General features: G+C 46.4%; 1 protein-coding gene across 10 annotated transcripts in view; it reads left to right on the forward strand.

The window, feature by feature from the left end:
• The window catches only part of TLN2 (talin 2), a 409,742-nt gene that overhangs the window by 298,635 nt on the left and 83,528 nt on the right, over positions 1–27,579 (forward strand). For all 10 annotated transcript variants that reach the window (XM_045822076.1, XM_045822086.1, XM_045822079.1 and 7 more), the window contains 9 exons: positions 6,668–6,876; positions 7,978–8,097; positions 9,150–9,347; positions 10,405–10,544; positions 17,213–17,306; positions 18,137–18,226; positions 20,169–20,291; positions 21,629–21,772; positions 23,464–23,625. In XM_045822076.1, coding sequence (XP_045678032.1) covers positions 6,668–6,876; positions 7,978–8,097; positions 9,150–9,347; positions 10,405–10,544; positions 17,213–17,306; positions 18,137–18,226; positions 20,169–20,291; positions 21,629–21,772; positions 23,464–23,625 — 1,280 coding nt within the window. The remainder of the gene's footprint in view (positions 1–6,667; positions 6,877–7,977; positions 8,098–9,149; positions 9,348–10,404; positions 10,545–17,212; positions 17,307–18,136; positions 18,227–20,168; positions 20,292–21,628; positions 21,773–23,463; positions 23,626–27,579) is intronic.

Genomic DNA, 27,579 nt, shown 5'->3' on the forward strand with positions numbered 1-27,579 from the left:
GTCTGCAGAGAGACAGACAGTTTGAGTACTGGAGACATCAGGTACCCCTGAACAGGAGTACACTGTAAGGACCAGATTGTGTAATTACCAACTCTAGGAAAAACACCAGGTTTCATAAGAAAGGAAATGTTACCATTCTAGGAAGTAGACCCAGGAGGATGTCTGTGGCTATCTGAAATGAAAGTATCGAGAAGTTTCAGTATAAGCCCATTGCTTGAAAATATAACATTAATCAGAAGAAAGCATAAAGAACTGAGAGGCTCTAGGAGTAGGAATCAAGTGGGGAGAAATGGGTATGGGGTTTTACTTTTGCTGTATAATGGTATCGCTTGAATTTTTGTTGGTGTATTTGAAATACACATTACTATTGAAGTATAATACACATCCAGAAGAGAACATACATCCTAAATGTATACCTTCATGGGTTATCACAAATGCATTGCAACCAAAAACCACCACCACCACGATCAAATAATGGAAGATTTCCAGCATCTCAGCAGAACTCCTGGATCATGGGCCAGGCAGCTCATCAGCTACGCTCCTTCCTTCAGTAATGAAAGGTCCAGTTGTTCTGTATCCTTGTCACCACTTCACATTGTCAGTGATGGCCATTCTGTTGGGTACAGAGTAGTGTCACATTATGGTTTGATTTTGTGTTTCCCTGATGGACAGTGCAATTGAGGACCTTTTTGTGTGTTCCTCGACCATTTGGATATCTTCTTCTGTGAAGTGCCTGTTCATGCCTTTGGCCTATTTTTTTAAAATTTGAGTTTTCTGTTCTTATTTATTTGTACATATGCTTTGTGGCTTATATATGTTTCTTGTATCTTGTGGCTTATCTTTTTATTCTCTTAAAGGTGTTTGTTGATGAACAAAATTTAAATTTTAATATAGTCCAATTTACACTTGTTTTCCTTTATGGTTAGTACTTTTTATATCCTATTTTGAAATTTTGACTCTCCAAGATCATAAAGCTATTCTCTCTGTTATATTCTAGAAGTTTTGTGGTTTTACTTCTCACATTTAGAGGTACAATCAGTGTGGAGATGAGTCTTATATGTGCAGATAGGAACCTAGTTTAGTTCTTTTCTATATGGACATGCATTTGACCTAGCACTGCTTTTTGAATGACCATTGTTATTTCCAGTAGTCTTAGAGCCACTTCATCGTAAATTGAATGAACATACATATGTGCAAGTCGGGTTCTGATCTTGTATTTTTTCCCATTGCTTTAATTGCCCGTTCTTCCCTTAGTACCACACTTCCCTTATTCCAGCAGTTTTATGTAGACTCGGTGTCAGTGTCTGATAACACAAGTCCTCCACACTGATGTTCTTCCTCGAGTTAGTGTTGACTGTTCTTGGCCCTTTGCAATTCCACATAATTCTAGAATCAGCCTGTCAATTTCTACCTACCACCCCCAGAAAAGATTCTTTTTTTTTTTTTAACTTAGGTTACATGAGTCAATTTTGGGGTAATTGATTTCTTTACATTATTGACTTTTATCACAGTCTTCTAATCTGTATAGTTTTCTGCTTAGAAGCTTTTGTTTTCATTATAGTGTACATGATACATCTTTTCCCATCCCTTTAAACTTTTCTGTATGTTTGCATTTAATGTGTATCCTCTGAGTATCATATAGTTGGGCTATTGTGGAGGGAGGAGTTATTCTCGAGTGTGACTGTCTTTTTCTTTCATTTGGGATATTTGGTCTATTTACATATAGTGTAATTACATGTAATTACAATGCTAATCATTGGTATGTATATTGTAGAGATAATTTGAGGCTCCAGCTTGTGCTTCCCTTCCTACAGACAATTATTCTTTCCTCCCAGCAGGTGGTGAAGATAGGGACAGAGCACCATCATATGAGCAGGGACTGAACTGATTGGAAATTGTGCCATCTGTTTCCAGTTTACCTTTTAGGGGGTAGTCCTTTGTGCCTCCCATCCAAACATCTATGTTGTTTGCCAGGACCATTGTGTTTCTTGGGCTCAGAACTATGCTTTTTTATCTTCCCAGACCCATGAGATTTCTGAAAGCTCTGCTCAGCTTCTTGGCTTCTGGGCAACAGTTTACAAATCCAAAAATGCCTTGAGAGGAACTGCAGCACTGCACGCACTTCTCTGTGCTTTCTTCACCATTGAGGTGTAAAGTTTGCTGCCTCGGCATCTCTACAGTGCCCTCAAACTGACAATCTTCTATAATTTTTTCCCAGTGTTTCCAGTGGTTTTGCTGAAGAAGGGTTCATCTGCAATAAGTTATTCTGCCATTATTATAAGAAAAATCCTCTTTAATTTTTTAAAACTATGCATATTTATTACTTTGATGATAAGAGCACAGTTAGAGTTATGGCACAGTGTAACACAGTGCCTGCAGTAAAAATGTACAGTTCTGTTAGTGGGAGGGTCAGGGAAATTGTCACAGTGGAATTGACTCCTGATCAGGGTTTTAAGAATTGTGTAGGATTCATTTAGCATTCAAGGAGAAGGAAAACTATATATAAATTCTTAAAGTGTAGGGAGTATACGAGGCTTAGGTTTCAAGAATTTCTAAACATTCCTGAAATCTTGCCAGATTTCGTGTAGACGATGAAGTGCATCTTTAATGCAGCGAAGACTGCTTTACAAGTTACATCATCTGATACCGATAGCATCCACGATGCCAGACCGTCTAGCTGGTGTCTGAAAAACCACCTAAAAGCAGCACCATTTCGTTTTGGCAGAAATGGAATAGGTGGATGCGGAAGTGGGAGTTGCATATAAGGTATCCCAAAGGTGAGGGAGAGGAAGGTGGACCCAATGAACTGAGAAAGGTGAGGAGTAAGAAGGTGAGGCGGGAAAGGTAGGCTGGGGTCAGATCCTGACGGGCTTGTTGAGCCAACTTAAGTAATTTGAAATGTAACTGAAGAGCATATGAAAACGCTGGAGAGTCTTTACCCATGCGTGTGATCTGTAGTGCCTTTTATATAGGTTGCCCTTCCTCTCATGTGCAAGTAAATTGGAGGAAATAAAGTTGGAGGTAGGGAGACCAGAGAGACGGCTGTTGCGTTCATCCACGTTGGAGGTGGTAGTGGAGATGAAGGAATGTGCTAAAGAAAGAGAGGCCTGACCGTCGGTGACTGGCTAGGAATGGCAGGGGTGGGAATGAGCAAGGCACATGGACAGTGCTAAGTGTTTGGCCTGGTAGTTGAATGAAGAGTTGTATGAATCCCTGTGGTTGAAATGCAGGACCATTGGCAGGTATGTTGGATGCCAGGTTCAACTTTGAATGCAAGCAGTTTAAAGTGCCCGTTAAGCTAGATAGTTGTCTGGGCTTAGTAGAGAAGTCTGGGCTATAGATAAGATTTATAAAATGTTTACTAAAATGTAGATAAGTTTGCCTAGAGGGGAGTGGTAGCGTGAGAAAAAGTTTATCAGAAGTAACCCTGAGGAATTCAAATATATTTACAAAGGCTGAGCAATAGAAACCTTCGTAAGAAATGAGAACATGCAGACTTGGAGAGAGCGGGGGAACCAGGAGAGAGAGATGTCTGTAGAGCCAGAGAGATGGTTGCTGACCAGGAAGTCACCCAAGTGACATAAGGAACATCCATCGGCTTTAGGAAAAACAAAGTCACTGCTCTCCCTGTTGAAGGCAGTTGCAGGAAAGTTGAAGAATGGACGGGGAGCAAGGAGAGAACACAAGTGTGGACAGCTTCTCCCCACGTCTCAGTTCTCTCGTCCATGGTTAGGTGTGTAGGGTATTCAGAAGTTAACGTTAGCTGCACAGGGCTGGACTCTAATGCAGGTGTGCATTTGTTTGGCCAGTGGAGTATTCAAAATACATTTCTCCTCAGCTGAATACAATTACATAAACAGAAGCCTTTTCACATTCTTTGGAACAGATTAAAAATCTGTGCTACCTGATTTTAACCTTGTGAGTTTGCCACGGGCTCTAATGTTGTCTACATGCAACCTACATGAGTTCTGATCAAGAATAACTACAAAGAATTCCACTCTATTTCATATCACTGATGTGGCTTCTTAAGATTGTTGCTGAATATAGTTTAAAGCCCAGAAGGCAAGAATACTGGGAAAGTGATTTGTGTCTTCAAAGGACTGCGGTTTTGAAACAGTGGTCTGCTTTAGTATTTCCCACCAGCCGCTCTGGCATCGTCACACACACCTGGCTATGAGAATAGTTTCACTGGGAGGGCGGTGTTTGCTTGGGGACCTGCCCCTGGTGATTCTCATCATTACCATTGAAAATGCTGCTGGGAGTTTGGCCACGCACAGCCTTGGATGTTCACTGGGCTCCCTGGCCTCTGGTGGCCTTGCTCCATCCTTTTGATGGCGTGGCTTCCTTTTTCTGGAAACCTGATCCCTTCAAAGGAGGCTCTTGATGTGCTCTGAGATTTCATAGCAAGCCCTTGGCAGAAAACATGTGGATGGACAAACTTCAGCTTTTGGAATTCAGTTCTTCTGGTTTCTGCCTTTTTAAAAAATTATCTGAGTCTATAAAAGGTTTCTCAGTAAATGACTCTTGCACAAACATGACTTTTCTTATTGCATATGTAAATGTTTTATTCTTCCAAAGTCACGCACAACTCAAATAGAAATGGATTCAGGAGTTCACACGATACATAGGAAGGCAAGAGGAGAGAGGACTGAAACTCACAGGGTACAACTTTCAATGGTCAGAGCTGCGATCTCAGCCTTTCCTAAGACTTGTGGGAAACTGAGGCCCAGAGGACAAAGGCAACAGTCTAGGCTTCCCTGCTAGTGAGTGGCAGAGCCAGAGCTAGATGCGGTCTTAACCACGTCTGCTGCTCTTCTGAGCAAGGACATCCTTCAGTCCTGTGCCCGGAGCTTCAGTGTAAAATGGAATGGCTATCTCACTCAGCCAGTTTCTCTCCTTCACCTTAGCTGTATAACCTTTGTGTTTTCTCTTCCGGGCTTCTCTGCCACAGAAACACGGGGTTTCAGATCTTCAACTCCACACACTGCACTCGGAAGTGGCACAGGAGAAGTGGTAGACTGGCAGTTTTGCAGTTTGCCATGATTACACTATAGAGTCGTGTCCCAGCTGTGTGGCTTACTAAATATTTATAGGCTAGCAAGTCTGCAACGCTGCAGAGTTGTCTTGTTTTATGGGCCTATTGCGCTCTTTATTGTACTGTGGCGCCTCACACCCTCAGTGAGAAGAGGACCGCCTGCTGCGCCTGAGTCAACCATCCAGCTGAAGCCTTTAGAAAAGAGTCACCTCAAAGTTTAGTGAGAGAAAGAAACTGATTTATCCATTTTTCGTGCAGATGTTATATGTTTTAGCAAGATCCCTCATTGTTCTTTGTCCCACAGAGCACTGTGCAGAGAGTCTGACCCAGAAGTTAGAAAACCCCAGATCTGCCTCTGGTGCTGCCTCTAAAACCATGTTTGTGGGCAGGTGCTGGGCCTCATCTGTGAAATGCATCAAAGGGATGAGCTCTAAGGTCAGCTGTCGTGCAGTTCTCAGGATGCTCCGATTCCTCTGTTACATGCTGCAGCATTTCCGGTCTGCATCCTCTTCTTGGGTGCCCAAGTACTCGGTGCCATGTCGGAAGGCTCACTAGAGTTTTTAAGGACCAGTTCATACTTGCAGTTTGTCACCAAATCCCGTCATCTTTAGAAGTGAATTTAAAGATGAACAGGCACATTACAAAAGAGGATATTCCAATGGCCATTAAGTGAAAAAAGCCTCAACGTCACTACTCACTAGGGACCTAAAAATCAAACCTCAGTGAGATGCACCAGCCACCCACCAGAAAGGCTGAAATAAAAATCCGACATTAGCAACTTTTGGCTGGGACGTAGAGCAGCTGGAACGCATGTGCATTGCTGGTAGAGTAAGTAATGGCAAAACAATTCTGAAAAAAGCTTTGTAGTCCCTCTAAAGCTAAATATACATTTACTCTATGGCCCAGCAATTGGGCTCCTATATTAATATTTAAAAGAAATGATTTCACTTGTCAACCTAAATGCATGTACAAGAACTTTCTTGGTAGCTTTATTTATAATAGCCCAAACAGGAAACAATCCAAACGTCCAACGGAAGAATGGATAAACAAATGTTGATGCAGTCACATAATGGAATACTACACATCAAGACAGAGGGATGAGCTGCTGTGGGTAACTGTGGGTGAATGTCACAGCATTGTGGTCAGAGGACATTGACTGGGGAAGGGCTCAAGTGAGGGAAGGGGTCTCTGTCTCCGTCTGGTTGATAGGTGTGTGTGGATGTACACATGTGAAAACTCACTGAGCTGCTCACAGAAACTGGTTCACTTACTGTGTGGGTAAGTTTATACAATACAAGCAATTGAGATGTGAGTTTGAATGATTGATTCATCTGTGTATGATACCACGCACTTGGTGTTTTAGGTCTAGGGCCAGGTAGGGCAGTAGGAGTGAGGAAAACCAGAGGGAAATCGTTTTTAGCATGGCATTTGTTACACCATCTCTCTCAGATTGGCCCAGAGCCAGTGGCGTGGGAGGCACAGCAGTTCAGATTTTATAATACGTAATTTGGGGCTGAGCCGTGTCGGACACTGTCAGAGGGCTCTCTTCATTCTAGGAGGCTCTGGTCTAGAGGTTTACTGCGAAGTATGACTTTAGACGGAATCTAGCAGTCTGATGCCTTTTATCCACAGGGGTGGCTGCTCGAGAGACGGCCCAAGCTCTGAAAACACTGGCCCAGGCTGCCCGGGGAGTGGCAGCATCGACGAGCGACCCCGCCGCCGTGCATGCCATGTTAGATTCTGCTCGCGACGTGATGGAGGGCTCAGCCATGCTCATCCAAGAGGCCAAGCAGGCCCTGATTGCACCTGGAGACGCGGAGAGTCAGCAGAGACTGGCCCAGGTAAGGCTGGAACCAGAACTGTGGCCACCACTGAAGGGACATGTTGGCAGGCTCCCTCCTGGGCACTGTTCTCCTGGTGTGACCACTTCTGCTCAGGGCCTTCCAAAGTGCCATAGCAGTGCTGGCCATATGTACGTAATACTGACTTTTGTAAGTCTTGCCGAGTAGCCCATGTGACATGTCAACAGAGTATGGGGGACTTTATTGAAATCTGCCCTTGGAACTTTAGAAGCCAGGATGCAGGGACTTTTAGAAGCCTGTGTGTTTTGGGCCTATGCATGCTTAAGTATAGTCTTCTTTCAGCCTGGGAGATAAGGTAGATACACTTGGTCTAGCCCCTCAGAGTTTTAAACTCTGACTTTCTATTGCCTCATAGGATAAGTCTTCAACTACCTTAAAGAAGCAAGTTGGCTAGAAACCATCTAAGCAAAGTTCTAGACAGGGAGCTAGGAAGGAGATGCTTTAGATTAAAGGGAATGTCATAACCCACTTCTCATGAACTTACCCTTTAACTGAGGATACCAACGAGTACACACAGGGAGCCCTCACACCTACCTGAAAGGCATCCTGTGGGCACCCGCAGGCTGGTCTGGACGTGCTCAGGGCGTTCCACCTGCCCTTGGGCAGTGAGGTTTGGGGATGATGACCCAGAGGGCCACTGAACAGGAATCAACCACAGGCCCAGCCAAGTAGGATCTGAATAACTCAAGGCCTGCTTCCACCTCAGTGACCTCCTCAGGGCTCTCAACAACAGAGCTATTGCCATTTCTCTTGGGGTTGGATGTCTTTGTTTTAGAACCTGACATAATATTGGTGAGTTCTGTGTTTGAAGCACAGAGTCACGACTTAGCCTGGCTTTGGGGAAAAGGTAGGATGTACTCTATCAGCGTGTCAGACCCTTTGCCAAGACAGGATGTTAGCCGCAGTGCGAAGCCCAGAGGAGGTGATTTGGCAGTGAGCAGTGTCAGGTGGATGCTGGCAGATAATTCCCCGTCTTTTTTCAGCTCTGCATACTGTCACTGTGCCTTCCCAACATGTGTGCACAAATGTCTGTGCAGAAACCCACTTTCTTATGGAGCTTCTTTCCCTCCACGTATGCAGGTGGCCAAAGCCGTTTCGCACTCATTGAATAACTGCGTGAATTGCCTCCCCGGGCAGAAGGACGTGGACGTGGCCTTGAAGAGCATTGGGGAGTCCAGCAAGAAGCTGCTTGTGGACTCGGTGAGCAGTTGGGTCGGGAAGGGGACTTGGGGAACTGGGCTCGTCTCGGGTACGAGTGGAGTCTTCTCCCCTCAGTGGGCTGGATCTCTGAGTGCCAGCCTCTCCTTTCAGAGTCGTGTTTTTCCTGCCAATCTGCCTTTTCCTTGTTTGGCTTTCTGATCAGAGAAGTTTCCAGGTGGAGCTTTTAAAAGTTCACTTTTTCTTTGAGCCCATGTCGCTGTTTGCCCTCAAGCCATCCCAGGGAGACGGGAAAGGGGGGAGTGCGTGATCATCTGGCTTCTTACCAGGGCGTCTCAGACAGTGACCATCAGGCCGTGGAGGTGCACGTGTCCAGGGCTCATTAAAAGTTTGAGCGCAGCCTGAGGGATGTCACCGGGGACCTGTCCCCTTCCCTGTTCTGTGAGTTCTCTTCAGGGCGGCTTGCACCTGTCTACCTTTGTTTCTGTCCTGTCCGGTGCCCGGCACGTGCCGTGCGCAAGCGATGCGTGCGGTGTGACTGACCGAGTCTGGCCTCACTCTCCGGAGCTTTTCGTATACAATTATGGTTCTGCCAGTGACAGTTCTGTTCTGTAGAAAAGCTGTGTTATTAACAAAGACCATTAATAAAAATTGTCAGCTATTCGTTTGGAAGAATAGGATTTGAAGGTTAACGGCATCAGCTTTTTAGTCCTCGAGAGCCAAGACGTCGAGAGCCTCCATCTAAGAGAGACAACACAGAGCTGTGGTTCAGAGTGACTCCTGGAGCCCGATGGCCTAGGTGCGAGTCCCAGTTGTGCCACTTTGGAGACTGTGGCCTCTGAGGATGGCCGTGCTTGCCGTTCTTAGATCCGCTGTGTCTGGCACTGAACAGTGTTGAGTAAGCTAAAGCCAGAGAGTGGATGTACATATGATGACAGTCAAACTTAGCATGAGCTCAGACCGCACAGAGCCTTTGTTAGCCTTGATGACTTAGAGACGCATCCCTGGGGAATCTGGCTTCCTCCACAGTCCCTTCCTCTGTCCCTCTCCTGCAAAGTAAACTTCTCGTGGGCTGTGCCTTTTGTTCCCCATAGTTACCTCCAAGCACGAAGCCGTTCCAGGAAGCCCAGAGTGAACTGAACCAAGCAGCAGCTGACCTGAACCAGTCTGCTGGGGAAGTAGTCCATGCTACCCGTGGCCAGAGCGGAGAGCTGGCTGCAGCCTCTGGCAAGTTCAGTGACGATTTTGATGAATTCCTTGATGCTGGCATTGAGATGGCAGGCCAAGCTCAGGTGAGTGGCTGGCTGGAATTGACCCTCAACTCTCTATTCTGATGGACAGTCCACCCTCTCGAGGCCAGCTGGGCAAATAGGAATCAGGAACCTACCCACAGGCTACCCTGTTGCATTCTCTCTGCCACTTAGGAAGCACCGTGACCTCACAGGAATGGCATTCCCCAAGATGCTATCAGCTTCTGTGTGAAGCGATTCTTGGAGACGGATAACTTTTCCCACGGTCCTCCAGCAAAATCCATCATTTTACTTACATTTTTTTTGGAGGGAGGGTGGTAAGAGGGGCAAAGATTAGGATACTCTGCATCCTATACTTCAGATGTAGTATAATATAATAAAAAACCATGTTTCTGAGGTTTAGTGAGCCCATCTAAAGGGACTGCATCTAACACTGAGTCCAAGGATTCAACATTACACCCTTCAGATGAGCAGATAAACTCCTTGTTTAGAACAAGGGAGCATGACCGGTCTGGTGTCGGCTTGCAGAGCTGTTTTTCCTGAGCTCCTGTGAACCCCCTAAAAGAGGTACCCAGGGTGTTTCTTGCTCTGTTATCTACAGGGGTTGTTTTTCAGATGGCAAACCAGGTGAGAAATGCGTCCTCTCCTGACAGGGGCTCTGGGGTGCAGTCCGCTCTGAATATCAGGACAGAGCTGGCTGGCTGTGCCAGGCTGGGACGGACAAGCTGTCTGACAACCCCAGCATTGTTGAGCAAGATGCGGGGACCGTGGCCTGGCCTGTGGGCTGATGCGCGTGCTCTCTCTCGTTTCCTCCCTCCCTCTCCGTTTAATGCCTCCAGTTGTGAGACAGTGCAGCTCTTGGCTGACCCACTGGAGGATGGATTTCTGTCCTGCTTTGTGAATCTTGGTCTGGGGAAGGGTGGGTACCACCCACCCTTTCAAAATGTCCCAACGAGTTATGAGTCTGCAAGCTAATTGGGCTCAATGCAATCTATATAGGTAACGTGCTTCCACTGCAGGATGCTGCTCCTATCTTTCTGGATGTTTCCTAGGAGAAATGGAGAGTCCCCAGTTGCCCTGATCCCTTTTGATTTTCCAGACTAAAGAAGACCAGATCCAGGTGATAGGGAACCTCAAGAATATTTCTATGGCATCCAGCAAGCTGTTGTTAGCTGCCAAGTCTCTCTCTGTAGATCCAGGAGCCCCCAATGCGAAAAACCTCCTCGCTGCAGCTGCAAGGTAAGTGTGGAGCAAAATGGGCTTTCGTGTGTTGATAAACCATGTCACTGTTTGAAAGATGCACCTGGCATCCTGCGGCGTTTGCTGAGCAAAGAGTTGATGCTGTCCCTGTGTTGTCAGTGGAGTTAAGAGTGATGGAGACGGGTATCTCACTCAACGGGTGCATTTTCATGTGCTTTCCCCACTACAGATGTCGCTTCTCTTACAGACTTTCTAGTTCGCCGTGCTTAGACAAGATCCTCAATGATTCATAAATGTTATAACTTAAGTAGATTGCTTAAATTGTGTTATATCTTTCAGTTATGAAAGTAATATATGCTTGGCGAAAATAAAACCAGAAAATACTGGAGAGTATAAAAAAAAAGATGATATTCAACTCGCCTTCCTCATTTCTTGGGCTCTTACCTCTCTGCCCAGCGGCAGTGTTAATGAGATGGATGCAGGCTCCTTCGTTGTGTCCCACGCAGAATGGCTCTCGTTGAGGATGAACAGGGGGTGGTGGGATCAAAGGGCTCTTGGAAAGATATTAAAACATGAATCTGAGTTTGGACGCTGTCATTGCCCTTCTTTCTTGTTGTTTTCACCCAGGGGGGTGGGTAACACAATACAGTTTCTGCTCCAGGGCTACTGTGACAATTTAGCTCAATTACTAGTGAGTGACTGCTGCCACACAGGGAAGCAGGAGTGACAACGGGGGGAAGTCTTCACGTTCATTTTTTTGACCCGAACGGGCAGGGTACTTATGTTTCTGTGGTGGTGTAACCATGCGTTCCTAACAGTACTCGGCATCCCTTTATCCATAGCAAAGCTGGCAGCAGTAACAGAATACATGTAAAACAATTAGGATATAGAGCATAATTGGAAACTTTTCAAAATGTGCAAATTACTGAATTTTAAAAAGCGTAGCTTCAATTCTACATTTTAAACCCTGGTTTTGTTTGTTTACTCCTTTGGTCTTTTTGGTGTCTCTCTCTCCTGGGAGGTCCATGGCTGTTTCCTAAGTTGTCAGAGTCAGGACACCTGAATTCTAGTCCAGGCTCTAATGCTCAGCTAACTAGGTTACACTGGCCGGGTCCCTCAACCCGCCTAAACTTTCCCATCTGCAAAGTGGGGGCGTGTACTCCGTCATCCTGAAGCTCTCCCCTTCTCAGTACATTAGATGCCATGGTACTGGGGTGAAAACCTGTCTCTGGTCCCCTCGTGGCTTGTAGTGCTATTCTGTGGGGGATGTGGGGAGCGGGGTTAGACACATCAGGGAAGCTCCTCTGAAAACCCTTGAATCTCTTCATTTATTCCCAAATATATACTTCAGCTTCAAATAATAGCTGAGGCCACTAGGAGATTGAAAACATCTTGTGGCATCTCCCCACTTGCATCTTATGCTGAGTGTTGTGATTGGGTGCATGCCCTCCGTGGGTTGCGGGGGGGTTGCTGGGGTGACCTGTGCTGTGTTGAGCAGCTGTTTCTGATATAAAATCCTCCCTAGGATGATCTTGTTTTTCCTACAAAGAGCCTTTGGAGGAGGCAACTGATGTTTCCAGGTATCCGAACTCAGATGGTTTTCATTACCTTCAATCTTTTGCATCAGTTCAGAATTAAAATTTCCAATTTAGAATGTGTTGTTCACTCTCTTAAATTGGAAGAAGGGGAGAGTAAGAATTGGCCTTTTGAAAGCCGCAGGAGGAGGGAAACAGCCCCAGGAATGCCCTAGTTACAGGGCTCTGTGGGGATCTGCAGGCCCCCTGGTGGTGACATTGAGGAAAGGACCAGGAGACTGGCAGGTGAAAAAAGCTTTCTTTGCCTCTGTCCGGGCTTTGAACCATGGACTGGGAGTTCCCAGCCTGACAGTTTTATAGCCAAGTAAGCACTTAAAAATCATCACGTGAAATGAATGTTTTGGGATGGAACTGTTGCAAGGAGATGCTGGCACGTTCTTCCTGGCTTCTTGGCACATGTTGGCAAACTCTACTTCCTGGGGTGGTTTCCCAGCAAAGCTCCCGGCAGGTGAGTCAGGCAGCTGCCTCTTGGGTGGTAAAGCTCTCCCAGGTGGAGGTGCATTCACTCTCGTAGTTTATTTGCTCATTGCACAAGTTTTTACTCCTTGCCTCTGATATGGGATAGGGCCAGTGCCCTATCCATCGTGCCAAGTGCTGAGCACACGCGGGAAGTGGGATGGGGATGGCCCTGGTGCAGTGTGGGCAGGCGGCATAGACCAGGAGTGTAAGGCATGGAAGCCTCATGGTAGTGCTGTGCTAAGTGCCCCTGCAGGCATCTGATGACTGCTGCCCTCATCTCCAGCCCCATGGCCCTCCCAGTCCTTGGGACAGCCAGTCCCTTCATAAGGACGTCCCCAACCAGGGATGTTACTGTGGGGACCCAGCCCTGGGTCAACTCAGCCCTGCCCTATCCCTGTGTCAGCGGCCTTGAACCCCTTGCTCTTGGTGGTCTCCGTGATCCTTCCCGCTTTGGGGAAAGAGGTGTACTTCTGGAAAAGTAGAGGCTAGAGTATGTCTTGCTCTCTGTTCTCTGTTCTGCCTCTGAGCCCAGGTACCTTTGAGGAAACTACACCCTTGGTATCTGACACGTAGCAGGGAGAAAGTCATTTTCTGTTGCATGTCTGGCTTGTTCATATTCTTCCTGTGTAACTGGTGGGCTCTTGCTCTTTCCTGATGGGTTGGGTGGAACTGGAGACCCTTTGTCAACTCTTCATCAGCGTGTGTCCTGACCAGGGGCTGCTCTGATGTTCCCAGGACTTAGTCAAGCAAATGGAAAACCAGTTTGCAGTTGCAAAGAGGAGGGCTTGGCCTTCCTCTGAGCAGCCCTCTGAGCTGCGGCTCACACCACAGTCACTCTGGCCAGGACTCCTGTGCCAGAGAGACTTCCCAGTACAGCTGCCAGCGTGGGGTCCATCCCAGGCTGGGTTTTCTTTCAGCTGCTTTCTGTCCCCTGAGGGCATCCCTAGGACCTTGCAGGTGGCTCCTCTTCCCTGTCTACCCTCTGGTTTAAGGTTCCCGATGAACAGGCTTCCTCTTGTATCCAGAGACCGTGAGAGAGGACAACCGAGCAAGCAGCACTTTCAAACTGTGAAAAAGAGAAAGGTAAACTGGGCCTTCTGCCTCTTGCCCTCCTCTAGAATCAGCTCATGCTCAGGCCTGACTCCGGCCCACGTCAAGCTTTTCCTTCCCTGCAGAGCCCATGCCCAGGGTCAGGGCCTTAATTAGTTTTCTTTCGCGTCCCCTGTGAGTCCCCTCAGAGGGTCAGGACCCATCGCGTCCTGTCTCTTGTCATACCCCTTCACCTTCTCTGTGTCTTGTCTGTTCACCGTCTTATCTCTTCAGCTAGACTGCAAGCACCTTTGTGTTCTTGGGAGACTCAACACTTTATTATTGTTAAATCCCTGTGCCCTGTGCACGCAGGACCCAGGAAATAACTACAGGTGGATCTCCTTTTGCTGTTCACTCCCTCCCTAAGCGGCTCCTCCCTTGAGGAAGGGAACTGCCTAATGTTAATTTTTCCCTCTGAGCTCCTTATTGGGTGATTTGTGCTTTGTACATAGTCAAAAGCACAAATTGGTTGATTTTCTTCTCTCAGTCCTGGTCCAGTTTCATACCTAGTTAAATTTCTCACCAGAGCTCCCAAACCTCAGTTAAATCAATTCAGTATCTCTGAACACTAAGTGATCTGTAGGTTAGAAACCCCCCTTTTAACCTCTGAGGTTGTAGGTCCCAACGTTTTAAAAACTGGGACTGGCTAGGTACGCCTAGATAAAGAATCAAGTACAAGAAAACCGCTCTCTCTGGATGATTGAATTATGGTCATTTAACTTTTTTGTATTTTTATACATAGCTTTGATCATTTAAAAAATGTGGGGAAAAATAACTACAGTTAAGGCCTATTGGGATTTATATAGAACAGATGCTTCTAATTTTAGCTATATTTTTATTGATAATATATAAAGTTGGTTGATTCATAATTTTTAGTAGATTTACTGAAAGTTTTTTTTATAAAAATATAAATTCATTTTTAACACTAACATATTTTTCAGTTGTAGGCTCACACTGTTTATACTGTTTTGTAAACTTTACTTGCATATCATGAATATTCTTTTATAGCATTAGAAATATGTTATTATACAGAGTGGGGCCAAAGTATGGTTTACATACTTCGGTTTACAGTTGTTCACATGGAAAATAATACAATGGTTAATAAATAATATAAGAGTAAACTGTGTGTTCTGTGTACTCACAACTATGAACCTGTTTTTGCCCACCCCTGTACATTGACTTTTTATGGGCACCCAGGGTTCTGTTGTGGACTATGGGTTTATTTTGTTAAGCCTTTATCACGGTATATTTGTGTTGTCTCCAGTCTTTCACTCTTGTAAATAATTGTTGTAGTTTGAAACATTAAAATGTTGTTTTTCACCGTCCAATCTATGTAACTAACCACTTGCCTCTGGGCCACTTAGTTTACTATTTGGCTGTGTAACCCGGAGTCTGAAATGAGGGACGGGTTAAATGATGCCTGAATAACGCTCCCTAGCCACGGACCGCTGTGACCCACTGACTGGGCCAGACGCCGCGCTGTGCAGGCACTCCTGCGGGTCGTCTGAGCACACTCTCTTCTTCTGTTGTGTTGGTGGTTTCCTTTTGTTTTGTTTTGTTTTGTTTTAACCTCCAAGTTGTTATGTGAAAAGTTTTCACATTTACAAAATACGTAAAAGACTAGAGGGCATTGAACAGTGATATCTTCTCAGAATTCACTGATTTTTAAGCCCTTCATTTTTAATGGAAAATTTTTTATGTAAAAGCTAGGCTTTCTAAAAATGCAAATGAACAGGAAACACTGACAGAAATAAGCCAAATGGAAAGCTTGTGTGATATTCTCCAAGTGACCGTGTCATCACTGTTCAGGACATCCTGTGCCCTTCGTCATGTTGATGCTGCCAACCTGTCCACTCGGAGCATGGTGTCAGGCCGTCTGAGGGACACGCCAGCGAACGCCCCGTGGGCGCGCCCTCCCAGGTGCCCAGAACGGGGGTCCTGCCAGCTCAGTGGTTCTTGTTTGGCTTCGCACGGTGGAGGGCACAGTGCTTCCCAGTGGCACCGTGATTGAGCACTTTTCCCCAAATAAATGAATCAATAGAGTCAGAATTGCAAAAAACTGTTTTGAGATTCTTTCTTGATTTCAGGAGTATTTTTCTTCTTCCCATCATCCTAGCTAAATTTTAAAATTCAAAGCAGCTTCTCCTCATCAGCTAATAAAGCTGATTACCTTTGTACATTAGCAACATTATGTCCATTTAATTTGATATTCTGTGGGAAGCTGCAAAGCCAATTGAACTAATAAAATGAGCTATCTTTTATATTAGGCAGTGTTAATGATTAACAGCAGTATGTGCCCTCTTTTGTGTTTTAAGCTGTCTGTTAGCTGCACTGGTTAGCAACTATAAATAGATTTCAGGGCCCTGCCAGAAGCGTGGACCAGTTACAACGCCGCAGAAAAGTGTTTATGAGTCAGAGAGGCATGGAGTTAAGTCTTGCATCTACTCTTTACTTGTAGCATCCCCTTAGGGAATTATCTCATCTCTCTGTTTTTTAATTTATAAAACACAAAAGTATTCAATGTTAAGATTCAATATGAAGCTGTAGTAATCAAAGCGATACAGTATTGGCAAAGGGGGAGACACGTAAATCAGGGGAAGAGAATGAAGTCCAGAAATAGGCCTGTGCACGTCTAGCCAGTTGTCAGCACAATTGCAGAAGCAATTCAGCGGAGAAGGGGGATGGCCTTTTAAACAAACGGTGCTGGAATAATTCAACTTCCAATCTTTGGGAAAAAAAAATCTGAGCTGCCTTTTAAGTTTTAAGAATAGAAACATGTAAAATCCATCATACAAGCGTTTCTAATTAGTTCCTATTATTACCAAAGACAATAGCTATTTTAAAGAATAAATTTTGGGACCTGGCCAGGAGGCTCAGTTGACTGGAGCAGGAAAAGGCTGTGGGTTCAGTCCTCACGCAGGTTGCAGGTTTGGTTCCCTGATCGGGGTGCACACAACAGGCAACCAAGTGATGTTTCTCTCTCACACCAGTGTTTCTCTCTCTCTAAATTCAATAAATGTATCCTCAGGAGAGGATTTAAAAAATGAATAATAATTTTGGTAATTTTGAGATACCTTCTAGGAACTAGTCAAACATGTAGAATTTAATGGAAAGTAGGGATTTAAAAATTATGGACACAGATCTAAAGATATACAAGATATTCCAAACTGTACAAAAGCTACCCAAAATAGCCTTGTTCTGATCATCTTATTCCTTATGGGCTGCTAATGAAGGATTTTGAAAACAGTGTTAACATGATCTCTTTGCTGTTTGCAACATTGTTGTGAATTCTTTCTTATGAATGTATTATAAGGCAGTCATACTTCCAGTAACCTTTAAGGGTAAATGAAATGCATAATCAGAAGCAAGGTAAGGATTCTCATTCTCTCCTCCCTGGGTGTGGTTTGTTTCTTGTTGTTAAGAGTCTTGTAGAAGAGCTCACCTGGAGACCCCAGGCTACACTGTGAATTACATGTTGTTTCTAGTCAATCTGCAGAGCATTGTTGGGGAAATTATGGTTGATCTTAAAAAACAAAAACAACCGCATTTTCTGTTCGGTCCCAGAGCTGTGACAGAGAGCATCAATCAACTCATTACTCTGTGCACCCAACAAGCTCCGGGCCAGAAGGAGTGTGACAACGCCTTGCGGGAACTGGAGGTGGGTCCTGGGACAGGCTGCTGAGCACCCGAGGGTGTGTCTGTCTGTCCTTCTCCTGTGGGTCCAGTTCCTTCTCCTCTGTCCTTGTCTTTTATCTTCCCTGGGAGGCTATCAGGCCCAAAATTCCAGTCCAAATGGGAAAGAACAGAAGGAAGATTAGACTTGGTGGGATTACCATCCCTGCCTCCCCTTTTGCTACTAGGGTAAGAGTTACATTGTTAAAGGTTACTACAAGCGGGAAGAGGTCTCTGGAAGTGGGTGGAGGCTGAAGATGAAGGATCTCTACCCAAAAAGTTTGGGAGAAGTTATTCTGAGGCCTTGGGAGAAGCTGGGATAGATGTGCTTTCTGAGCAAAACGATTTCCCCGCACATCTTAGTTTGTAACATGGGGGGCACCTAAGAGGAAACCCAGAGTGCCACCCATTACCACCTGATCAAGGTGCCCGTGGGGTGCCCAGTGGCCCCGAACACAGCGTGGGTGCTCTTCCACTTTTATTCATACTTACAATTTATGGGTACTTTAAAATTCATTTACACCCATAGACGTGGCTGACCATATAAAATCAGTGCGCTGGCTCGCATGTAGGACAGTCTTAACCCACATAGGGTTACACTGAAAGCGCCAGACAGATGTCTCACACACATGGGTTGGCTGTACCTCACGTCCCTTGAATTCTGTGGACAATTAACATGGGTCTGGCTGGGCAGGGATGTCTGCCGTGCCAGTGCGGGGCAGAGGGTTGATCGAGGGAAGTCGATTGATGGCATTTCGTGTTGAATTTTTCTTGTTCTGTAGCACTTGCTTTTAAAGTTGTGTTCTCCTTCTGCAGACTGTCAAGGGGATGTTGGACAATCCTAACGAGCCTGTTAGTGACCTCTCTTACTTTGACTGCATTGAGAGTGTGATGGAAAACTCCAAGGTAAGCCTGCCCATGCTCTTGACACTTCTCCTGGGTCTGGGGAAAGTCTAGACGTGCTTTGTATGCATCTGCCCGTGGCCACTCTGTGTTGTGGCACGTGTCACAAAGCCTCATGGTGAAGCCAGTGCTCAGGTGCTTCTCCGAAAGTGACCGTGCACCAGAATCACCTCGGGGTCTGCCTGGTTAAACACAGGTTCTAGGCCCCACCTTGGAATTTCTGATTCAGTGGACCTGCGGTGGGACTGAGAATGTACATCTTTGACAAGTCCCTAGTCCTGCTCCTGTGGCCCAGGAGCCACACTTTGAGAGCCAGTGCGTATACTGTACCACAGATGGATCTCACTGTGAATCAAATTGTGTATTTTCTTCACCCGGGGTCAAACTGTTGGCCGAAGCCCATCAGCGACTTTGGCTTATACAAGCCCCTTTTCTGCATTCCTGTCATCCGCCCGTGGTACGATTCTCAAAGAGAGCGAAAAATTGTGGGGAGTCAGGGTTGGGTGGGTGTAGAAAAATCTATGATAATACGATTTGTGCCGCCCACCCCCTAACCCCCATCTAAACCTTATTCAACAAAAGCTTATGTCTTAGTATTTAATTTGATGTGGTTGGCTGTTGTGGGGGAAATGTTATAAAAAGACATATTAGTGGAGTAATAATTTTTAAAAGGTTCAGAAACACTGACCCATGATAATAATGTCAGTGTGTTTGAGAATGCCAAAATCAGGGCAGGATGAAATTCGAGTGAGGTGAATGAATAGTGAGCAGTTGCAGTCTGGGTCTGGCTTTGTACTTGGAGCTCAAGTGCATGTTTGTTTATGTCACTTCACACTGGCTTTGGGGAGACATGTGTGTTGGCGATGGCAGGAGAGCCTGCTTTGCACCAGGTGAAGACTAGCTCCTGTTCTGTCGGCATCCCCTGTGGAGGGATGGATTGTCTAAGGGGAGGATGCCCGTGTTTCGTGTACTTGGAGCCACAGAGGGGTACAGAGTTAGGGAGAGGAAAACACTGTACATGAAAATACTCTCCAACTTCTTTGCTTTGCAAGTCCTTAAGTAAACTGTATTATTTTGTATATCCAAGCAACTTTAGGGATTTTTTTTTTCTTTTAGCCATCCAAGATGGCTTATTGGCACATGAGCTCTGTGTTGGTTCTAGACCCAGCAACCCCACGGTCTCTCCAGAGAGCTGTGCTGGAAACCTTCTGTTCCGCATCCGTTACCATGGGAGGCAGAGCCAGCCTCCTGGGGCCTCATGAAGCCCATGGAAGACAGAACACCAGAGAAGGGGCAGGCACCCTGCCTCTGCCCATGACCTTCTCTGTGACCTTGTGCACAGTGCTTGACCTCTCTGCATTGGACTCTGGACACTAAAATCCCTTTTAGCTGCTATTTTAACGACTTCTGAAGAAAATTACCAATGCTTGTCAAAATAAGGGAAAATTCTTAAAGTATTTAGGAAACCCTCTCATTAGTGTTCAGATTAACTATGTATATTTCTTAAAGACATTTCCGTTTTACTGTAAATTAGTAAACAAATAACATCAGGAGGAATGCATCTTCTGCTTTCTGGATACAACTTCATCCTCAGCTCAATGGATGTGTCTGGTTTTGATGTCCTGAGATGTACGAGTTCTCAGTTCAGACCGTTCACCTGTGGGACGTGCTGTATAGGTTTCATTTTATTGTTCTGAGTATATTTACTCTTCCTCCCTGAGATATGGATAACTTTTGGGTAAAAGGTTTATACTTTTACTACTAATTTCTCTTCATGGAACAATAACTATGTAACTCTCTTCAATATCTTCTTGATTCAAATAAGGAAAATAATGGCAAATATTTTAAGTGTCCTTGAATGTTGAAGCTGGAAGTGTAGTTCCCTGCACCGCGTGGTTTGAAAGAACGCTGGTCAGAGAATATTGCTGGTCGTTTGTTTTTGCAGGTTCTGGGAGAGTCTATGGCAGGGATTTCGCAGAATGCCAAGACCGGGGACCTCCCTGCCTTCGGGGAGTGCGTAGGGGTTGCGTCCAAGGCTCTCTGTGGGCTGACAGAGGCAGCAGCTCAGGTAAGGGACTGGCGGGTCCCCTTGCCCTGTAGGGCAGCCAGTGTCCCGTGCCAGACTGTGGGCCCCAGATCCCTGTGGGAGGCAGCGGGGAACTCCAGCTTCATTCCTCATTCAACTACTACCACAGAAGCCACGGGAAAGGCGTGGCTCCTGTGCTGGCCGAGACTTTTAGACGAGACACCAGCCGCTTACCCCCCAAGGAGCAGAACAGCCTGGGAAGGACAGCGAGGTGCACTGAGCGCTGCAGACCCGGCGCAGAGGGTTCAGAGGCCGGCTTGCTTTCTTTTTCTAAAGGTCGTAGGTACAGATGAGTTGCTTGGGGGACCAGGGAGAAGTAGGCGTCACATAATGCAAATTATCTCTGAGGTTTTATAATTGTGAAAATCTTAGTCACAATCTTTTTAGCATCAGAGGGAGAAAAAATTAGATGCGGTCGTGCAGAGATGTGACCAGGCATGTCCCCTGCTCTTGGACGGTCCTGTGCGTTTCCAGGCATCATTTGGGTTCCTGTGCCTGGAGCTTCAGAAATGTCAGCATTTGTTTTAAAGGAGTTACCATTTGACAATTGCTTTGAGCCCAGAAGATTATGCTAGACTGAAGAAAAACATCCCTGGGTTGCGGGATGAAATTACCTACCTTTATTCTGCCCCTCATATCTCAGAGGGAATCAGTTAAGGTTCAAATTCCTGCTCACAGATTCATTTTCTCCCTGTTATTAGTCTAACACATCCACAGGGTTTAAAGAAAAGACCTCCTCTTGCAGCGTCGTGTCCTCTTAGAGACCAAATACTACCTTTGTCTTTTTCCTGAGCCATATGCTCATTCTTCCTAGTTGCTATTAGAAATACTGGCCTAGAAAATAAGGGTGTGCTAGGCAACGAGGTGAGACACCCTCATGAAGGGCATGCCCCAGGGCTGGCTGACCCAACAGCTCCATGCCATTAGCCTGCACCCACGTTTTTCTGCCTCCTCCATCTGCGAGCCAGAGGGTCTGCCAGCTTCGTGCTGAGGCTTAGTACCCTCGTGGTCATACAGTGGCCACCAGAAACAGTCGGGGCTGCATCCATCCTGGTTGATGCCCCACAGAAGGGCTTCTGGAGGCTTTCTTAAGAGAAAGGAGACTTTGTTCCCCGAAGCCTGTATCAAACTCCTGCTGGCATGTCCCTGGCCTGAGCTGGCATTCACCTGTCCATTGTTATTGACAAGACTACTCTGACCAGCTTGCACTAAGGAGCTCCTAAGCATGGCTGCTGCATGTACATTGTGGGACCATCGTCCGCTACGGGCCCATCTGGGAACATAGAACCTGAGCTGCAGTTTTCCTGCTTTCTTTCCAGGCTGCGTACCTTGTCGGCATCTCCGATCCAAACAGCCAGGCAGGCCACCAGGGCCTTGTGGACCCCATCCAGTTTGCCAGGGCTAACCAGGCTATCCAGATGGCATGCCAGAATCTGGTGGACCCTGGCAGCAGCCCGTCACAGGTAACCATGGGGTGAGGATAGGCGATCTGTGAGTCCATAAGCTCTTGTAGGTGGGTTTTGGGACAGTAGGAGAAATAAGTAAAGAACATTCTTCTTACAGAGCAAAGGCAGCTAATACAGCACTGTAGATAGTGACTCGGAGGGATATTACAAATTGTGGTGAAAATGGAAATGTGTAGGAGCTCTAAAATGGGATGCTGCAAGGCTGTAGGAGTAAAATAATCACCATGAGGTTCATCAGGAGTCTCATGATTCCATTCCGTTTAGGGGGCATACACTGAGGGCTTGTTCTCTGCTCAGCACTAAGGGTCAACATGAGTCTGACCCAATGCCCAGTGCCCTTGGCTCATAGTGTGTTGGATAACGTTTGGAAAATGAGTGACTGGGCCTTGATGACAATGCCAGGGATGCACAGAGGAAGGTGTGATGGATGTTCTGAAGGGCTGTCAGAGGTCACATCACAGAGAAGGTAGCACCGAGTCAGGTCTCAAGTTGGGGCATAATCCACAGAGCATAAAGGAGCCACAGACATTTCAGGCCTAGATAGCATGTGATATTCCATGACACTTGAAATACGCAAGTGGCATGATTCCCATTCACTCACCAAAGCAGTGTGTGCTGAAAGGAGCAAGAACTGGCCTCTGTGGGGTCTCAGAGGTAGCCTATGAGTGACATGTTCGTTACGAAGCCTAGGACCAGCATTCTCTAGGCAGGAGAAGGACCCGAGTAAAGGAGGCAATAGAGGGAAGATCTGGACCTAAAGCAGGCCTCAGAGCTGGCTTGTAAGGCATCAGTGCACCTGAGATTCCTTACCTGTCCAGTTAAAGCCAAAGGGGTGTTACCAGCCTCAGCAAAGTAAATCAGGTGGATCCAGGACAGCAGTTTGTTTTTGCAGGTGGGGGATGTGGGGAGAGGGTGGAGCCTGGGAGATTTCTGAGTCAGACCATCTAATAAGGTGCCTACATGAGGCAAGAGCTATTGCACCTTAACATTTATGTTACTTATCTCGACCTGCACTCTCCAATGTGGCAGCTACAAGTTGCACTTGAAATGTAGCTTGTCCAGATTGTGATGGGCTACAGGTATAAAATATACACTGGACTTTGAAGACTTGGTATGATAAGAAAAGATTGTAAAATTTCATTAATAATATTTCCAAATTGATTATATGGTGAAATATGAAATATTCTGGATATTTCAAGTTTAATAAAATATATTATTTAAATTAATTTCTCTTGTTTCTCTACTTATTTTATTCAATAACATGGCTGTTCGAAAATTACCTATGGGGTCCACAGTATATTTCTCTTGGGCAGTGCTGGCCTAGACCCTGGACTGAATGCTTCCTCCCTGGGGGCTCCCAGGGCAGCCGACTGCATCTCCTTTAAGACTCTCTGGAGCCCAGCCCACTCCCGCCACTACATCAGCTCCTGCTTTCCTTTCCTTGGTTTAGTCTCTCTTGCTGAATAATTCCTGCCCTCTCTTTTCTTGGAGTGACTTTGCGGGGTGGGGGGGGGGGGGGCGGGTGTGGTGAGGGGAAAGCAGAGCTAGACACACATCTTATACTTACACGGGCCCTGCACATGTGAGTTGAAGAGGAATCCAGGGCTCGGGACCAGGGTGGACTCCTCTGAACTGGAGCCCTCTGCACTGAACATGGGGTGCCCCCAACCCAGCTCCATGCTTTATAGGTTCTCTCAGCTGCCACGATTGTCGCCAAGCACACCTCAGCCTTGTGCAACGCCTGCCGCATCGCCTCGTCCAAGACGGCCAACCCAGTGGCCAAGAGGCACTTTGTTCAGTCAGCCAAGGAAGTCGCCAACAGCACCGCCAACCTGGTGAAGACCATCAAGGTAGGTGGCTGGGCTGAGGCCATAGGAATCCCTGTAACGCCTGTAGCAGAGGGGCAAGTGTGGGATTTAAGCTCTGCTCTCCTAAGACTTCTTTCCAGTGAGCTTTCATGTCTAATTCAGTCACGGGATTGAAGCCACTGAGGAGCCCCTTACTAGTGGAGATAGGCATCATGGGGAACTAACAGCCTGGGTTCTACTAACCTCCCAGATAGCTGAGGGCAGGTACTCCCCAAAGGCAGTGCATGAGAAGCCTAGGGGCAGGAATCTGGAAGGGGTTGGCTTTGGGGCATCTCTTGCCACTGTGGTGGTTAGCAAACAGCCTGCATTTACTTAAACTGTGCTCATAAGGGACGATTTTGATGGAGCTGGTGGAAGAGCCTGCCGTTGGTAGTAGATCTAGATCAAGAGAAAAAGTGGAGGGAGAGGGAATGGCCAATTGTGGGAAAATCACTTTAATCTAAAACAATCTACTGCATCTATCCTGTGGTATGTATTCTGTTGATAGTTGATTAAATGTTTACCTTGGAGCATCAGGTTTTTAAAACAGATCGTTTTGTGTTTATAACAAGTTCGTGGGGGCCATGGCAAGGCGGGAATTGCAGTAGCTGGAATGTAGCATTTGTTAGACCACAAACCCTGTCTTCCCTAAGTGGGGACCAAGCAGGCAGGGGCGGCTGACCCTATGGGAAGAAGCCACAGCCTGGGCAGCAGACCACAGGGAGAGAGCCCAGTGCTCCCCCACCCCCCTCTAAAGGAGCTTGTTCTGTGAGGCCAGCTACCAGTTCTGTGCAAATCAGGTTATGCAGGAGTGAAAGGCATTGGAGGGTTCGAACTTGATTCAGGGATTTCCACGCTCATTGAGACAGGGCGGTCTGCTTTGTTGCTGGGCAAGCTCTGGAGTAATGGGACTTTTCCCCCACTGACTCCAGAGGATAGGGCACTAGGCCCCTCATTTTCCTTTCACCACACAGAGCCACTTTAGTCACCTGGAGACATTCGTCAACAGGCTGAGCCAAGCAGAGGTAAAGAAGAGAACACGGCCCAGCTGCAGTTGGCAGGTTGAGGGCCCGAGCCTGGGACAGGTGCCCCAGTCAGCAATTTCTTAGCTGTTTAAATGGAGGCTGGAAACCAAACAAAAAAAAAGAAAGAAAGAAAGAAAGAAAGAAATCTGCCTATTTAAAGACAATAGTATGGGTTGAAAATGAAAAATTAAAGTCTGTGCCCCTAGGATCCTGGTTGTGCCTCATCTCAATGACCATCATAGTTCATGGTGTTAGAAGTTAGTAAAGCTTGCTTTTTTAATGTTCAGCTTGTACAAAGCCTGTTCCCAGTGTGTTGTGTCTATTGTTCATTCAGTCCTCATGACCACCCAGTGCTGGTCATTCCCATTTTGCAGAGAGGACACTGTAGCAACAAGGAGGTTAAGTAACTTCCCCAAGGTGACCCAGCCAGTAAGCAAAACCAGATCCCCTGCTCTGTCCCCTCTCAGTTCTGTTCTCACCCCTGGTGATGCTGTTCCAGTCCTCCGCGTGGGGAGTCTAATTCATCTCACCGACCTGGGAGAAATACCTTGATGTGTCCGCAGTGCGTGTGCAAAATTTAGGGGAAAGTAGGCAGGGGGACGGGGGTGATAGAAAGACAGCAAGAGAATTTAAAGTAGTGACATCATTGTTTGCTTGCATTATTAACTGATTTCAATTCAACTTGGCCATTTTCTGATGGTTATTTATTTTAAAAAAGGCTATATTTAGATGGACCATGGGAGGAAGGAAGGAATAAAGGAAGGAAGGAAGGAAGGAAGGAAGGAAAGAAGGAAGGAAGGAAGGATACCATTCTTTAGAAAGTCCTGAAAACCTTTCTTTTCTGCCTCCTCCTTGTCTTTTAAATCCTACGTATTGCTGTTGCAAGAGCTCAACTTTTCAGATTCTCCTCACAGTGTCAAGCCCTCTCTGCAGCTCCCTGCAGCAGATGAGCTCTTGTGATGGCCTGGAAGACAGGCCTGTGCAGAGCACCAGCGAGGGGTGCAGGGTGCTAATCATGTGGAGAAGGTGAAGCCCTCATCTCCCAGGAGTGCACCGGGAGTTGGTTGCAGTGCCCGAGGAACAGACGCGCACCTGTGCCCTCAGCTTGCTGAAATGTACCTGTTCTTTAGTTCCCATCGGGTGGCAGGGTCTGCTGGGTACAATAAACTTTGTTTTTAATGTACTGATAGGAAAATGGTAAAAGGCCATTTCACTGCAGCACACCATGCCATGTACAGAAGAGATTTCCTTTTTTAAGGAATGGCAAAGAATCCTCTTATATAATAAAACAAATGAATATTCAATTCCTTACATGCCTAAGACAGCTAGCTGCCCCCAGAGCTGCCTTTTGCTCTAAGTTTTACACTTCTTAGTGCTTTCCCCTCATTTAACCTTGAGAGTGTGCCCAAGCCCAGATCCCAGCTGACATGCCCTTACCATCACAAAGAAGGAGGGGAAGCCAGGGAGGAACACTGGGGAGCAGGGAGCAGATTACCTGGCAGTGGGTTATTAGCACCCATGGAAAACATGTGTCTCCAGGAATCTTAAACCTCCACTGGTGGCATTCTTTAAAGTGCCAAAGCATGGCTCAGCAAGAATAAATATCTTCGCCCTGCTTCCTGCCAGGGCGAGTTAGGAGCACCAGACCCTGACCAAGGCTGTCCCCTTTCCACCAGTCACCACGTGTCATGCTGCCTGCTTTTCCTGCTTCCGTCAGCTCATTACCTAGTCTTAAATCAGATGTGTGGAACGGAATGCAATTTTAACTGTGCAGCCACTCGGAGGTGGGTGCCAAGTAGAAATTGTGCAACAACAGCGTTTGTTTTTCTGAGAAGTTGGAGCGTAGCCTTGCCTCTCACAGCAGAGTCGAAGCTCAGGGTTTTGCGAGTAAGCATTTCCAGGTACCAAAGACACCAGCCAGATCCAGTTGTCATTAATCAATTTCACTTGGCTGTACATACTTTTTTTCTTTTGGCCATCTTTCTGTTTGGATTAGTAGAGTAGGTGTCTTCAGAAAAAAGGACAATAAAAAAACCTCTTGGGCTTCTTGTACTCGTTATTCTTGTTGTCCTTGTCTAAAAGGTCGGTAGGAGAGAGAGGAGCCGGGGTCTTGGGTTCTGGTTGGAGGCATGACCTTGTAATAGCCTGTCCCTTTCTAGGCATTGGTTTTCTCATTTGGAACATTGGAGATTTGGGATTAAATGATCCTTAAGGTTTCCTCTGACTTCCAGAGTCATGAACCTGTGGTGCTGGTACACATGCAGAAACCGTTTCTCCCCGTTCCCAGTGAGATTCTGCCACGTGAGCACAGCCCAGGGCTCGTGAGTGCCCTGTCCCTGTGGGTCCTGGGTGCCCAGCTAAGGGAACCCACCTGTTCTCTGACAGGGCTGACAGGCTGACACTCTGTGACTGGACAGCCTGCACAAAAACTGCTGTGCCTGTGTACGACTCCTCCCGTGGGCAGGCTTGAGCACTCAGTTCCCTCAGGTGGCTCAGCCATGCCCAGGGTGGAGACAGCACTCACAAGGGAAACGGTCTGTGTGTAAACCATCCTTTCTGATGCTAAATGCTTCCTTGGGAGGAAATAGCTTTTCCTTTTCGAAACTGAAAAAAAGCAGGTGATGTAGATTCTTGTTCTATTCCATGTTATTCAAGGTCTTATCCTGTGAATAGTAATACGCTAAATTCTGTGTGGCTTTAGGACTCATGCTCAAAGAAAAAAATCTTCATCTTACTGGTGCAGCTTATGAAATTTCACAATTAGAAAACCACTCCTTAGGTTTTCCCTCAGGTAATCATCTTCATTTGAGTAAGTTCAACTGAGGGCTGTTGGCTTCATCAGACACCTGCCTTCCAAATAGGCTGGGAGGGCTGTGGAAGGTAGAAAAAGGGGTGGGAAGAGTGTGGAGAGTTCGAACACAGGAGACGTGAG

This window comes from Phyllostomus hastatus, unplaced genomic scaffold (genome assembly GCF_019186645.2).
Source record: "Phyllostomus hastatus isolate PE091 unplaced genomic scaffold, TTU_PhHast_1.1 phas_scaffold_501, whole genome shotgun sequence".
In the NCBI taxonomy this organism is placed as follows: domain Eukaryota; kingdom Metazoa; phylum Chordata; class Mammalia; order Chiroptera; family Phyllostomidae; genus Phyllostomus; species Phyllostomus hastatus.